Genomic DNA, 16,915 nt, shown 5'->3' on the forward strand with positions numbered 1-16,915 from the left:
CTTTCTTGGTGTAGGTGAGCAGCTTGTTCCACTTTCCCAACTTTTCTTTGATGGTTCTTTAATTAGGGGTGTCCCACTCCTGAGGAGTAATCCTGTAGAGCCCCAGCACTGTAATTTAGAACATAAACATGATTTACACATGGGATAAGCATAAATGAGCTTTGGATTTAAATTGGATTCCTTGGTTTGAAATGTAAGCTGCTATTTCTTAAGAAGAGTGTGTCCTTGGGAAAGTTACCTAACATCTCTGAGCTTTAATTCATCTGTAAGAATGAGGTCATACCTGCTAGTTTCAGAGAGTTATTATGGGGCTCAAATAAAAGCACGGGATGTAAACGTTCTTAAATTCAAAAGGACTGTAAGGATCTGACATGTTACCAGTACTTACATCCAAGTTCGCACATTCTGCTTTTATTTACTAAATCCTGCTCCAATTCATACTTCTATCAAAAGTTGGTCTTAGGAAGACATTTATTCACAGCTTCTTAAACTTAACACAGATTTATATTTTGTCACCTGGAAATGTTTATATTTCAAGTCTTATCATTCTAGTTGTAAAGTAATACCACTTATCTTTTAATAACTTACATGTCATATTATTTTTTTGTGAAATAATAATAGTCACTAATTAATCAACTCTTATTTTGGTGGGATTTATTTTTTTGTAGAAAATTTTGAAAATATAAGACAGTATAAACAAAATTAAAACCATATTCCTACCATTTCTATAACTGAGGTTAACATTTGGTGTATCTCTTCAATATTTTTTCAACATATACCTTAGCAAAATTGATATCAGGATATATATATTGCTTTGCTACCTATTCTTTGAAATTTGACTAGCTTTTATGAGCATTTAAAAAATGCTACTGTTTTTCTAACATGATTATTGCATGGTTTTGTATAGTACTCTCTTCTGTTTTTAATTGATTTAACGAATCCTCTATGTTAGATGATTATATTGTTAGCAACTTTTTGATAAAATAGTTATTATTTGTTAAATGCATTATCAGTCAGGTGAGTTTTAAATTCATTGTATGATTGATCCTCACAATAATTCTAGGGAAGTATATATTTTTCATCTCCATTTTACAGAGGAAACAGTGGAGGCTTTTAGAGATGAATGGTCCAAGATTTAGTGAATAACAGAGCTGAGAGGCAAGCCCTCAGCCACCTCCTTCCCAGGGAAGTCTGGGTACTTCCTTCCATGCCTCACTGCTTAGTCTCCTGTTAAATGAAATGCAGGCAGCAGCTAGTGGATGGGTGGGTGAGTGTGAAGGGAAAGAGGCTCTCTTTCTACATCCCATGAAAAAGAAATCAGGTTCTGCTAATGTAGCATGGGATTTGTGGAGATGAGCCCTAAAAGGTTTTAGCCTTAATCAGCACCGAGATTGAAGAAGCATTGACTATGCCCCTACCAAATGCAAACTTCCTATGTAATAAAAGCCTAATATGCTAAGTGTCTGGTCATCCAATCGTTCGTTCAACCAATCAAAGCATAATATGCTAATGATATGCTAAGGCCACTCAACCACTCACTATGACATGCACTGACCACCAGGGGGCAGACGCTCCGACGGGTAGGTTAGCTTGCTGCTGGGGTTTTGCCGATCAGGACTCAGTGAGACAAGCCGGACATGCCCCAGAGCCCTCTCTCAATCTCTCCCTGGCTGGCCAACCGTCTGCATCCCTCCCCGGCCCCAATCGTTCACCAGTGGGGTCCCTCGGCTTGGCCTGCACCCTCTCGCAATCCATGCTGAGTGACACCCCCCCCCCGAGTGCATGAATTTTGTGCACCGAGCCTCTAGTTTAAAATAAAAACACAAGTTGTCTGACTATTATATAAATCAGCCAATTAAAATACAGATCATTATTGACAGTTCATTTATTATATTTTCATTTATTATAAATATTCATCATTATGCACCCAAGCTTTGTGATAGATATTGAAAATACAGAAAAGTATAAATTTTGACTTTGAGTTATTATAGTTAAGCTGAGTTTTTATACTTTGGTTGCCTTCTTTTTTTGTATTTTCTTGTCAATTCTTACCTCAAGATAGTCTGTTCATTGATTTTTAGAAAGATTGTTTAGAGAGAGTGGAAGGTGAGGGAGAGAGAAAGAGAGAGAAACATTGATGTGAGAAAGACACATTGATTGGTTGACTCCCACACATGCCCCAGCTGAGGCTGGGAGATTGAACCTGCAACCCAGGTATGTGCCATTGACTGGAAATCAAACCCACGACCTTTTGATGTGCAAGTCGATGCTCTACCCACTTAGCATACCAGTCAGGGCTTCAGTTGCCTTCTTATTTTATAAGTTACATTATTATATTTATGATTTTAAAATAATTTTGAAGTCACTTAACCTATAAGTTTGTACATAGCTATTTAACCAGTTGAAAATATTATATTTTTCTGCTCACATATGACACCAGATATATAATTAAACAATTTCATTAAAAATTGGTAGGACACTAACTTGAAACATATATTCATTGATTTCTATACACTCTGTCTCTAGCTGGTTTCAACAGTGTCATGAATAATTTCAATAGGTAATGAAAAAAACACTGAGCTGACTATGCCTTTGAGAGCTTTAATAGTTGCAAATAATGTAGCATTTTTCTCTGAAATATTTGTACTTATGGCAAAAGTGCTTAGTATTACAGTTTTGAGGTAGAGTGTCGTAAGTAGCATTTTCTTTTTACAGCCCTGTCTCAGTCACCTTTGCCAATTGTCCTTGGAAATCTATTATATTGAAGTAGAGAGCTGTGTTCTTGATGGTTTCTATCAAATCAAAATAAAGGGACTGGCCTGGAGGACTCTCTGAATCTCTTTTAGTCTTAAATCCAGGATCATTCTGTCGTTTTGCCTATTACTGACAGGACATTCATTATTCTCCTGTCATTAGTAGAATGACTTGAGCAAACAAAAGAATTCTTTCAATTATCAGACTCAGGTTTCCTTGGAGATATCATCTTTTCCCATGACATATTCAGGAGCCAGATGTCTCTCAGGCAGTTAGGGGCAACTTTAACTAACCGTTCTTTGCAAAGATTTGGGAATGCTATTATAGCTTGATGAATGAGGAACTGAAAGGTTGGGAACCATGCTGCTTGCGTAGGTTAAGTTTAAACGATGGCTTTGCAAAGCAAGGATAACGAATGCCTAGTGGCCAGAACGCAAGCAATCTAATTGCTCTTGGCACTTTTGAGCATGAAGAGTGTGATTTCAAATTTGTAATCATACAGCCAGGGAATTAAAAAATATCCTACACATTAATGTTTGTGGAGACATTTATTTAAAAACAAAACCTACCTTGTAGCAATGTTGAAAGACATTTTGGACATACTATTTTAGCATGCAAAACAACTCATTTAAAATGCCTATGTATTCCTGCTGTAGTCAGCTTCCTGGAGGCAGACGGTAGAATGGTGGCTGCCAGGGACTGGGAAGACAGGGGAATGAGGGGTTCGTGCTGCTTGGGTACAGAGTTTCAGTTGGAGAAGGTGAAGTTCTGGAGATAGATAATAACAGTGGTTGCAACAACAGTGTTAATATACTTGGTGGTGCAGAACTGGTTAGGGTGGAAATTTTATGTGATGTATTTTTGCCACAATAAAAAATGTTTCCTATTTAAATATGTTTTTATTCACTAGGGCAAAATTATTAGAAAGTGAAGCGGTAAATGAGAACCTTCGGAAGAACTTGACAAGAGCCACAGCAAGATCACCGTATTTCAGTGGACCATCATCTTTCTCTCCCGCTATACTCTCCTCAGACAAGGAGACCATCGAAATTATAGACCTAGCTAAGAAAGATTTAGAGAAGCTGAAAAGGAAAGAAAAGAAGAAGAAAAAAAGGTAGCGTTTTAAAATCACTGGTCTATGGATCCCTATTTTTTATTTTATTTTTTTTTACTTTCCAGGATATTTTAATTTGTGATTACAGTGAGTATACATAGTCTCATAAGTATATTAGTAAATAAAGTGCCATTGAAATTAGCTGACAATTATAATTATGCTTCTAATAGTTTATCTCTGCTTGTATGTAAAAAAGTTAAATTATGATATTATGGTAATGAATTTTATTTAGACTACGACAAGGTAAAGTTACTATTAGAGACTATTTTATTATTTCTTCAGATAGCTGCTTTTGCATTCCATTCATCTTTCTTTTCTGCAAAGCTTGCTGTACCATTATGACTCAGTGTTTTCATTTTTCTCCCTATTTTCTAATGCGATTAAATAGTCTCATGGATACATTGTAGTTCCTGTCTAGATTAGTTTAACTAAAGGCTAAACTCATCCATCAGGCTGTCACTTAATATTATTTGGTTTCTTAAATATTTTCTGTCGGGCTTCCAATTTGATTATGTGACAGTTATTTATTACCTAAATCTTCCAATAAGGAATTATTTACCTTTCACCACTCTTCTAGGTTTTCTTTTCCTTGCATCCTGATAATATTCCCTTCTGAAATCAACTGGGTGCAGAGAAGAGGAGAAAAATAAAAATTTGACCATTGATAGTGTGTGAGTGGTTAAATACTCATAAATTCTTGACATGTTTGCATATGGATTCTATGGTGCAGTCAAATATATTTTGAACTTGCCAGTCAAAATAATTTTAAGCATTTTTGGCTAGATATTCAAAAGGAAGTACAGCTATCTTGTTTATCAAATGTTTGTTACAGGGGATGCACTTTGTAGAATTATTATTGACATATAGTCTACCTACTGCTTTGCTCAGTTTATTTAGAAATTTATTTAGGCAACCAGCATTTATTCCATGAAAAAAACAGTTAGTCAAAGTTATTGGAGGTAAAATTCTTCATATTAATTCTGCTTGTGTCCTTGAGTTAAACAGGAATTACTAAAATAATTAAAGCAAGGAGTTACACATCGGTAGTTAGAAGGCATTGCAATTGAAGTTGCATTCTTAAGATACTGATGTCTTAGCAGGTGTTTTTCATGGAGGCTGATTATGGCAGCATTAAGAAATATATAATAATGCCCTAGCTGGTGTGGCTCAGTGGCTAGATCATCAGCCTGCGGACTGAAGGGTCCCAGGTTCAATTCCAGTGAAGGGCACATGCCCTGACTGTGGCTCGTAACCCAGTAGCGGGTGTTCAGGAGGCAGCCAACCAATGATCTCTCTCATCATTGCTGTTTCTATCTCTCCCTCTCTCTTCCTCTCTGAAATAAAAAAAAAAAAAAAATATATATATATATATAATGACTCCCTCTTATGCAGAGCAATTAATAATGATCATAGAATTATCAAAAACACTGTGACCCAACAAAATGAGACTTATGCACATGCCTTACAATTTACTTATAAAATCTAATTCTGTTGTTGGTCACAATGTCAAAGGTTATGACTTATTTTTAAAAGATTAGGTGGTTTGTGTTCATGAATAATAAGTACATCCAAGGGAACATTTCTCAATGTTCTCTTCTGTTCTTTTGAGTTAAATTTAGAAATGTTACTGTATCACCTGTTGGATATAAATAAATGAAAAGAGACAGGGATCCCAATAGAAACATGGGCTTTTTTGACATTCTTGCAGTGATAATAGATAATCCCAAATCAGTACCTCTGATGCAGGTTATTTTTTGTGACAATGCAGAGTTGTAAGCATTTTGACTGGTAAATAATATTAAAGGAAAAACATTTTATTATTAAGATTTGTCTCTGTTGCTTTACTATGGAACTCATAACTACTTCAAGATAAAAATTATTTAATAACTTCAGTGATTCTTTTAGATATCATAATTATTAAGGTAAAAATAATAGCAGATTTAATACTAGGAAGAACTCACCAAACAACTGGATTTAAACATAAAAATACAAGTGGGGGGAAAAAAGTTATTTCCTAACAAAAGTAGTATGATATTTAAAAAATTTTTGAGGAGGAAAATAAGCCAGATAAATTGAAAGATATTATTTTAATCTGTGAAAAAAGTGGAAGATAGCTTAGAATTAGAACAACAAATTAATACTTACTAAAATTAATAACTCCTCTAAGTGTTTTTCAAAATGCTTTATAAAGCATTTTCCCACACATGTTAGTGTGTCTTTGTAAAACAGAAACCTATATAATGTAGTGTGAACCCAGAAAAATTTTTCTTGTGTACCACAGACTGTATCACTGTAAAAGCCTTTGGAACCAGTTTATGGATTCCCTTTACCACAAATATAACTTTGTTAAATTTAATAGAATTTTTTTTTTTTTTACCACACGATTCAAACGTTGTTGTGGATTAAAAAATGAAAACCAGTACTATTTTACTAGGTTTGATAAAGATTTTGTTCACCATCAATAACTTTTAGCTGCATGTAATCTTCCTATTTTTAAAATGCAGTTAAGATCTCATTTTAGCCAAAGGGTTTGCTACAGGTTAAAACAAGCAATAAACAAAGATTTCCAGAAATGTTGAGAAGGACACCAGGTTTACTGGAGTGAGTGACAGTCTTCCGTAGGAACTTGATGGAGGCGTTGATTGGATATGTTGATTTTGGTCGAGTTGTGTTACGTGCCTCAGGTCTATTTTACTTATCAGAGAGACATTACAAAATTTGGGTTTGCCTCAATCTTACATATACAGTAAATTCAATTAAAAATTGTTTGGAACTGGACTAATTTTTCTCCAGAAAGTGTTATAAATACATAGTGTCCAGGTTTCCCAACTCACACAAAATGATTTTACCCATTCTATAGTGTGGCAAAAGCAAGTCAGAGGGAATAGGAAAAGACAAGAGGGAAAAGAAACTTTCACCTTCATGGGTGTAGCCAACCTTTGGCTGGGGGGCCGGGGGGGGGGGCGGCGGAATGTGGATTTCTGCCTTAGTTGTTTTTTCTTATTCCCATCTACTGACTTTCTGTGTCCTCCTACTGCCCCACTCATGTAAGTCTCCAAACGACTCCCAATTTAAAAACCATCTGCTTTCTTCTCATTTCTTTAAATTCATACTTGGGAGCGAAGCCATCTGACAAAAGGAATTCATGCCAGTGGAAATGATTTATAGCCAGTAAGTTTCTTTCCTAGGGATGTCTGTAATTTTGCAAGAGGAAACGTTAATCCAAACACTAGAATTTGGAGCAGCAACCCCATCAAGAAAAAAAAAAAATCCAGTCATGTAGGAGAGAATTGTTTTATTACCACCTTTTGGCTAAGAGTTCCCAACCTGCCTGGGGCCCAACCTTTGGGTTCTCATAGCTGCTTTCTTCCCTCCCCACTGAATCCACGCTTTCTTTAGAAGCTCCACGTCTTTTAATTTACTTTGTTTTGTGCCGTTAGTTTTTGGTTTCAGTGGCTACGGGGCCTCTGACATTGTAAGTGTTGGTAGGAAGAGCAGCAACTGGGCCATTTTTTAGGTGAGCGGCATTTGTGTTCAAGGTAGACGTCCTACGTCCTGTTTTACACGCAAGTTTCACCCTCTTCGGCATCAGAGTCTTTGTCAAAGCTACAACCAATAGTTGATATGTGGCGTTTTAAGGATTGCTCTTCTACCTTTGTGTTGATCTGTAGAATAGGTGAAGATAGTAAGAAAATAAGGGCATATAAGAAAATAAGGGAGCCCTAGTCGGTTTGGCTCAGTGGATAGAGTGTTGGCCTGTGGACAAAAGGGTCCTGGGTTCGATTCCAGTCAAGGACACATGTCCGGGTTGCGGGCTCGATCCCCAGTAGAGGTTGTACAGGAGGCAGCCAATTAATGATTCTCTCTCATCATTGATGTTTCTATCTCTCTCCCTCTCCCTTCCTCTCTAAAATCAATAAAAACATACTCTAAAAAAAAAAAAAAGAAAAGAAAAGAAGGAAGAATAATTGAATAGACTATATTGCCTGCTTTTCAGTTACATAGACATTTTAGAATGGTTAACAAGATTTGTACCTGCCTCTCTGCCTGCCCCACCGCCCCCTCATATAGAAATATTGTAATGGAACTAAATAAAATAAAATTGAAATTCCTTTAAGTTATGGAGAAGTGTCAGATTACTAGTTTATTCTCTGACCCTCCATTGCCTTTTTGAACTGTTGATTGCAAAGCTTTTCTAAAAAGGCAATTGGGAAGGCATCTAAAGTTTAACTCCTTCTTAGCTCATTTCATCCGTAGATTTTAAATATAACTCTCTTGTGTAAGGCAAACAAAAATTCTTCGTATTGAAAGTAGAAAATTTGGTCTGTTTGCCAATGAACCCTATCTTTTTTTATTATGTATGGTCTGTTGATAGCACAACATACCTATCACCATTATCATCAGTATAAGCCTAGATTAGAAATGAAGTATTTTTGCGTTTTTTATGTATATGGATAAAGAAAGTCTATGATTCACACATTTATCCCCATGTTTTTGGATATCTAGCTTTAAATGACTTGCACTGTAAAAGAACCAAAAACTTCATTTACTCATCAGACTGTATTATATTTGTATTTCGTGGTGTCAGGTTGAAATTCTAGAAACACAGATTTCTTAGGCAATGGCTTTCCTTTTCTATTTTAGCCATTATACTGGACCTTTGAACCCTGGTGACTATCACTCTGTTGATGTATTTTTCTCAGAAAGATTGCTAGTCTATTCTTGTAATAGCAGTAATATAAGTATATAAGAAAAACAATCACAGGCCAAAATCAAAAATCACATGTAAGCACCACGTATGTTACAAAATTAAAATGAGAACTGGCTTGATAATTCATATCTAAGACTCAGTCTCCTTATTGTAAAATATTGATGACTCTGGAAGATACTTTTGGAATTCTGGGCAGAAGGGGGATGTATCAAAGTTGCTATATGCTTCTGCAGAGCCTAGTACATCTATCCTTTTGTCTACATGACAAATACTGGTATTCAGTACATTCCATTGAGTAAAGATGCCCAATTCTGCATATTCAATATTCTTTACATTTATTTCAAAGCCTTTAAGTACATACTTATAGTTTTTTTATAGTTTTCTTATTAAAATATAATCTTACTAATGGAAAGTACTACATTTCCCATTTTATTGCCACCTTTGCATTAGGCATCCTTTTGTAGTTAGTTTTTAATAATTAGTACAGTGAGATTATGAGATTTAATTTTAATTAACAAAATTAAAATTTTTCACTAATATCATAACAATCATATTCATTTGACCATAATACCATTTCACGTATAATTTTGAAATAGAATTTTTTTGGATGTAGTGATGTTCACATGTAGTATATTAAAATAGAAAACAAGTTTTAAAAGTAGTATTCTAGTGTGTAGTATTAATGGTAATTTCATAATATGGTATAAAGGCATTACTTTTTGAAGTTTTTTAATGATGCCATAAAAAGTTCTTCTGTAAAGATTTAAAAGGCAGAGGATATCATTGAAAGTAGGCCTTTGTGGGAAACTGAGAAAATGAATTCATTTCAGATTTAAAAGAGCAATGGCATCGAAACACTCCTACTATTTATATAAATTGAGACTTTACATTTTATTGCTAAATAATTTCAACTGATAGTCTATATATTCTTCTTAGATAAAATGCTGCTTGTTTTTCTACTTACTTTTTATTCTTACAAAATGTATTGCCTTTTTACTGTGTATTGTCCTTTGATGATATCTTTTAAAATTTATTTTAAAGTCTTCAAGCTCATGTTTCATTTTTACCTCCTTATCACTCTCGCTTTTTACTGTCTGGTTTGTCCTTCATTGGCTTGGCCTTCCAATACTATGCCTCGTGATTTTGAAGGCTACAGAAACTTGAGGAAAGCAATCGAGAAGAAAGAAGGTTGGAATATTTCCCAGGTTTTTTTTTTTTTTTAAATTAAAATGTCATTTAAATTCTTAGTTGCTGTTCAAAAGGAAATGTGTTATAGAATTATAAATTGTTTCAGACTAGATTAGCTTGGTGCTTCTAAAAATGATGTTGATTTTGTAAAGTTAAAAATACCACATATATTTTTGAAAATACTTTTTAAATATTTACATTAATTAAAATTCAGGCAACTTCATGTGATTTCAGAATAAACTATCATAATTATGAAGGAGACTTACTTTTTTAGGTTAAGAAATGATCCTCAAATCTCATTTGGCTTTCAGAATGTATCTTTTCAGAAACTTGTGAGCAGACTGGGAATTATTATTTGGGTGCGAATTGTCATTTTGTTGCAGCCCATGCTAAGTCATGGGTGGGATCTCTTCCTTATTTGGTATAATCTTTGTTGAAAATATATTAAAATGTCAACAAAGCAAAAGGAAACGGTGGCCTTACAACAGATAAGATTTACAAAACATTTTTAAGGTTGAATTAAGAAAACATGTTTTAAAATGTTCAAAAATGTATTTGAAGTGAGCATCAAAGACAAGAAATCTCTGTGTGTTTTTTCCATTTGGAATTTGAGCAACATTTAGAAGTGCATTTCTCTATGTAATAAACACTTGCATTTTAGCTCATTCAGAATTATGGTTATTTAAACCAAGGTCAAGTCGTTTTTTACTTCTTAGAAGAATTTCTCTTCATAGATTTTTCTAAACAAATCTTCAGACTATACAGTCAAAATGATTAAGAAAATAAACTGGTTTTAATAATATTTACGTATTTTAGAAGCACCACTCTAAAATGTCATCTCTTAAAATAAGCCTTTTGAGAACATTTGCTATGCAATAATGAGGCGAACGAATATCTTACTTTAAACATGAGAGCTTAAAAATTATAATTCCTTGAAATTATTTGGTAATTTACGTTTCACCATTATATCCTACACATTATATAGTATTCTACCATTTCTGTAATTCTAGTCTGTAATTCTGTAACTTATTTAAAGTATTCTAAAATGAGTCACACTAGAACTCACCTGATTAGTATATATCTAGGACACTATGTTTATCATTGGAATTAAACTAAGGGCTTAAAAATGTCAGATTTCTTCTATTTTTGAAAATAAGATGCATAGTTCAAGTAGTGCGTGGAAGCATTTTCCCACCTGAAAATATTTAAGCCCTTTAAATGTACTTAGTGGAGTGTTTGCTTCCAACTTTTATATCATCCAAAGAGGAGAGCAAAAGCAGAGTACTTTGATGTTCTAGGACAGAGCTTCTCGAACATGCACATGCATGCAGATCACCTGGGGAGTGTGATGAAATGAAGGTTCTGGTTCTGTAGGACTGAGGTGGAGCTGAGATTCTGTATTTCTAAAAGCTCCTGGATGATGCTGATGCTTCCCCGATTGTGGACCGAACCTCGAGTGCAGGATCTAGAATACTGGCCTGAGAGACTCAGCACCTGGTTCTGGTCCCCTTGAGTGGACTAGTTTACCCAGGCCACAATTGCTTCTTTGGTTGTCAATAAAAATGTTGACACTGGTTGTCAAATGTTAAAGGGATTCAACCACATGAGCTCTTGTGTTCCTTCTATTAGTAGCTCCGAGATTCTGATTCTATGTAAAATGCGAACTTAAAAAATCTTTCGTTGCTGTTGAGATAGTTATTTTACATATAATTTGCCCAGTTTATTGAGGAAAACTGGAATATTTGAAGTACAATAATTATAAAGCATCAACTTGTATTTTAAAAGTGTAAGCCTTAAGCGATTTATAAGGGTAAATTAATAATGTAAAATTACAACGGATTTTTCTGCATCAGAATTGGCACAAACAGTGAATAGTATGAGTTAACTTTATATTAAGTAAAAGTAACATTTGTTAAACTGGATACTGAAGGAAGGGGGAGGGTGTGTTAGGTCAAGAGTTTGGAATAAAGTGGTTTTATGGCTATACATGAGGAAAAGAGAATTTGGGTTAGAATTTGAAGTAATGAAGGAACCAACAATAACAATAACAACATAGGCTGCAACCGTTGTAGGTGAGGAAAGGAGACTGCATAGGTGAGAAAGGGGAATGCTGATGGGAAATATCTTTCCTAACACATTCTCCTTTTCTAGCCCTTAACTTTAGTCCTATCTCTCAAGTATAACACAGCAGTGTTATGGTACTGACCTTTGAATGGAATGACTGGATGAGTTTTTTTTCCAGATTTTCAGCTTGAACTGCATGGTGGTCCTACTATACACTGAGTGGCCAGATTATTATGACCACCTGACATTTGCAGGCAAATTAGCTATAATTTTGCGCTGAAGTTGCTAGAGGGCCAGATCATTATAAATGTCTGAATAGCACAACATACCTAAGTATCATTGCTGATCAATTTCATCCTATCATGTTGATGGCGTATCCCAATGGAGATGGCTTCTTCCAACAAGACAATGCGCCATGCCATGGTGCTTGTATTGTGCAGGAGTGGTTTCAAGAACATGAGGGAGACTTTACCTTGCTTAGGTGGCCCCCACAATCACCAGATCTCAATCCAATTGAGCATTTGTGGGACGAAGTTAAAAGAGCCATCAGGCAGCTGGTTCCACAACCATCAAATCTCACAGGACAGTGCTATTCATCAGGCATAATGTCAGATTCCTCGCATCACCTTTCAACATCTTGTGGAGTCAATGCCAAGAAGAATCTCTGCATATTGAAGGCAAAAGGTGGCCCAACGCAGTACTGATGGGGTGGTCATAATAATCTGGCCGGTCATAATAATCTGGCCACTCAGTGTATATAGTAGAAGTGATGCAAGACAGGCGTTCAGTATATTTCCCTTTCCCTCTCACAAAATGGATTTAACAACATTCATGGAACCCTGTTATAATTTACTTGGTTCCTTTCCAGTTAAGATTGTTTTATTGACATGGCTACTGCTCGTTTCTTCTCATTCTAGACATCTGTCTTCCATGCATGTCTATGCATTTTGCAGTTGCACTCTAGCATAGTGTGCGTGACCCTTAGGCAGAGGTGCAAAATGGAGGTGTTCATGCACAGTCGTAGGATTAATGTATTTAACACCGCACATTTATTATGTATATACTCTAGGTACTGGGAACATAATACTGAGCCAAACAGACATGATCCCTGTCCTCACAAGGCTTACAGTCTAGTGGAGAAGAGAGAAATTAAAGAGATAATCCATAAATAAACATAAATTAAGAACTCTGAAAAATGCATACAAAGGAAAAGTATTTATAATTTCTCTTGTCTGAGTACAAAAATATCAGTGAGAATTGGGACTTAGAGTTAAAAATTAGAGTTTAATGATAATAACAAAACCTAAATAAGATTAAATTTTTAGTGTAGGCTCTGAAAATAAATCCATGTATTAGGGCAACTATTTACTATAACAGAATATCTGAAAGAAATGCTAGCTGTTACAAAGTTATTCTGATAGAGTTTTAAAGCTCATGCTAGGGGATATTTTATTTGGAGAATATTGCCTTATTCGAGTATTCTTTTTATTCTTAATATTTGGAAAATGTTATTGTTGTACAAGAGGAAATTTTTCACATGTAGATTCACATAAAGTTCACTTTCTTAATATTACTTAGCTTGATTAAGTAATCAAGTCTAGTGTGCAGAAGTGTAATATCTGTGCATAATTGATTTTGATTGCTAAAACCCTAAAAGGGTGAAGTGATTTAAGTGTGCAAAAACTTTGCCCACTATAGAGTCTCTCTTTTTCTCAGGGCTACCGGGGCTGACCTAGTTTAGTTATAACCATTAACTGACAGGAGTGTGTAGTTAAGTGTGTAGTTAGTACTCAATGACTGAAGAGAAGGCTTCTATTTGTATGGCGCATCTTGTGGCAGACCCTGAAACTTTATGTTCACTCAGAGGTCAGGCTGGCCTTCAGACAATTTTGCTGTGATAATCTGGGAGATTATCAGACACAGACCTGTGCTGTAGGTATGGCCTTGGAAAAAAAAGCATTACGTGCTGTGTTACGGGAGGATACCTGAACGCTGATGGGTGCAGCCAGTGTAGACAAATTTACTGTGGGCAGATTTATTCTGGATCTTCAAATTTATTTTTAAATGTATTAGATATAAATGCATTTTTTGTATCTTTATATTGAGATGAGGAAAGTTGTATATGTTAAGGTGAGAGAACAAAAATATTTATTTTTATTTCCTTTTAATTTAAATTGGCTTCCTTCTATTTAAGTGGCTGTTCCTGTGACTGGTTCTTAGCTGTTTCATCCATTCTTGTGCTCCCAGGGTATGATCTGTTCCTCAGTGTTTAGGGAAAATAAGTTTCTCCTTCATTAATATTAATCACTGTACTATGGGTTGAATGGCAATTTCTATTTTCCTCTGAAACATCAGACATGATAACTTTGGTCAGTAAAATGATCAATTCTTTTAGTATGTTTTCCCAAATAATTGATGATTTTTAAAAATCTGAAAGAAAAAAGTGAACCATTTTTCTCTCTACTTTAATACCATACCCTTTTGTTCCTTTTTCCAAAAGTGTGGCTGGTAAAGAGGATAATGCAGACACCGACCAAGAGAAAAAAGAAGAAAAGGGTATTTCAGAAAGAGAAAACAATGAATTAGACATGGTAAGTTTGGAAAAATGAACTTGTAAATGTTAGTCCCTGGATTAGGTTGTCCTTGGCTGCAATAACTATACTGACTTACGTGTGGAAAAGAGAGGTGATCACCGTGCATCCATTTTAAACTGCTTGTTTTTTTTTAGAACCTCCTTTTTTTAGATACATGAACTGTAAATATTGGTAACTCTCACTTTTGTGCCTTGTGAAAACATTGTGTGTGGGGAGATAGAATACCATGAATAATGAAGTACTCTTTGATTTAACACAAAGTCGTTATGTAAATAACCTTAAAATCGTGCAATGATTTTTGAACTGATGAAAAGTGAAATTTTTATACTTTTGCGCTTTATACTCCAGTAGTCTCTCTTAATGAGGTAATCAGTTTGCTTTGCCATATTGTGGTCACAAACCACATTTTAGGAAGAAAATCAAGAAGTGAGTGATCATGAGGATGAGGAAGAGGAGGAGGAGGAGGAAGAGGATGACATCGAAGGGGGTGAAAGCTCTGATGAATCAGATTCTGAGTCAGATGAAAAAGGTACTTGCCTCTTGGTACAAGGACAAAAATTCATTTGGGAACTTGATTAAAACATGACAAAAAGTTAATTTTCTCAACTTCATTCTTGATGAAACAGCTTTTATGACTGTTGACCTATGTATGCCCTTTATGGCTCATGCTTCTTCCCTTATTGGGTTTAGTCATTGTGCGATTTCCATTCTTATTTAGTACAAATATATCTGTTGTCCCTGATCAATGTGAACACTTTTTATCTTGTTCACCTGTTTTAGTTTTATCTCGAACCTGTTTTTTATAACTGCTAAGTGGATACCTGGGTATCATGGTTTTTCACACTCTTGCTTGAAAGATAGAATTATGATACATTGGTCTATCCCAGCATTTTTATTTTCTTCTTTTATAAATAGCCAATTATCAAGCAGACTTAGCAAACATTACTTGTGAAATTGCAATCAAGCAAAAGCTGATTGATGAACTAGAAAATAGCCAGAAAAGATTGCAGACACTGAAAAAGCAATATGAAGAGAAGCTAATGATGTTACAACATAAAATTCGGGACACTCAGCTTGAAAGAGACCAGGTGCTTCAAAACTTAGGTAAGAATTAAATCTAATTCAAATTAAAGTTCAAACTAAGTCATCAAAATGGATTTTTATCATCTCTTCCTTTAGAAAAGAAAATTATATTAGAAGCCACATAAAATATCCATGTTTCCCATAAGTTAAATATTTTTTATTTTGTTTATTTCCCTTTGGTACTTGTCTAGGCTACTTAATTATTTTGTCTGATGTTGTGGTTAATTGTTTAATGTCTTTGATTTATTCTGGAAACATTTCTAAATTAAAAAGACTTCAATAAATGTTAAACAAGTTAAGAGTAGATAATAAAAGAGAAAGTGATTCAAAGACACCCTGGTTGAGTTTGGGAGGATGTTCTTTTCTAAGGTCATGAGTTGTAAATCTGTGGAATAAAAATCTGTGACTCACAGATTCAGATATCCTTTGATCATTTAGGCTCAGTGGAATCTTACTCGGAAGAAAAGGCCAAAAAAGTTAGATCTGAATATGAAAAGAAACTCCAAGCCATGAATAAAGAATTGCAGAGACTTCAGACAGCCCAGAAAGAGCATGCAAGGTTGCTTAAAAACCAGTCTCAATATGAAAAGCAATTGAAGAAATTGCAGCAGGATGTGATGGAAATGAAAAAAACAAAGGTATTGATTATATTTTCCATTAAAGTCTGATGTTGAAGATGCTTGTGTCATTTGAGACAGAAATATGATTGTGGCTCTTTCCATATTCAATAAAAGTTAACTATGTCTTCCAAATGATGCACTTCTTTGGGCAATTAGAAGTTGTTTCCTGTTGTCATCCATTATGAAAGCCTTTCTGCAGAGTCGCTGAAAAGCATGTGGTAACAAGGCTTCTGAGACCTTGATGGATATTTCTCATCTTAAAACCCTTACACAAGGTTAACAAGAATATAAAATATAAAATATTTCAAACATTCAAAACAGCATAGATAATAACACAATGAACACTATATCCACTATCCTAGTTTAAGATATTAAACATTAGATATTTACACAAAGCTTTCTCTATATTAAGTTCCTGATCATATTCTTTCCCTGAGAGGTAACAACTATCTTGAATTTGATGTGTGTCATTCCCATGCATAGAAAAGTACAAATTGTCTTCCCTGACTGAAGAGAATATTTGAATCATAATCTGTTACCTGTTTTAATTGTGGGATCAGTTATTAACATTTGGCATAACAATTAATGTTGTTTCCTTAAAATAGCAAATGTGGAAATGATTTAGGAAGTAGGTTATTATTTTGTGTATTTGCTGATGACAACAACAGTAGCTAAAATTATTGGGTTCTTTTTATATGGCAGACACTGTTATAAACACTGCACAGATATTAACTCATGGAATTGTCTTAACGGTTCAGTGCCACAGAACTATTATCTCCATTTTGTA

General features: G+C 34.7%; 1 protein-coding gene across 14 annotated transcripts in view; it reads left to right on the plus strand.

Annotated features, from left to right (window-relative positions):
• Window positions 1-16,915, plus strand: part of KIF21A (kinesin family member 21A) — a 143,528-nt gene that overhangs the window by 88,004 nt on the left and 38,609 nt on the right. For 9 of the 14 annotated variants that reach the window (XM_070410445.1, XM_070410432.1, XM_070410433.1 and 6 more), the window contains exons 11-16: window positions 3,665-3,868; window positions 9,729-9,767; window positions 14,332-14,422; window positions 14,837-14,954; window positions 15,341-15,529; window positions 15,947-16,146. In XM_070410445.1, the coding sequence (XP_070266546.1) occupies window positions 3,665-3,868; window positions 9,729-9,767; window positions 14,332-14,422; window positions 14,837-14,954; window positions 15,341-15,529; window positions 15,947-16,146 (841 nt within the window). The remainder of the gene's footprint in view (window positions 1-3,664; window positions 3,869-9,728; window positions 9,768-14,331; window positions 14,423-14,836; window positions 14,955-15,340; window positions 15,530-15,946; window positions 16,147-16,915) is intronic. The other 5 variants (XM_070410435.1, XM_070410436.1, XM_070410446.1 and 2 more) reach the window with 1 other exon arrangement.

The sequence above is a fragment of the Myotis yumanensis genome, unplaced genomic scaffold (genome assembly GCF_028538775.1).
Source record: "Myotis yumanensis isolate MYYU_CA2020_CCGP unplaced genomic scaffold, mMyoYum1.0.hap1 SCAF_3, whole genome shotgun sequence".
NCBI lineage: Eukaryota > Metazoa > Chordata > Mammalia > Chiroptera > Vespertilionidae > Myotis > Myotis yumanensis.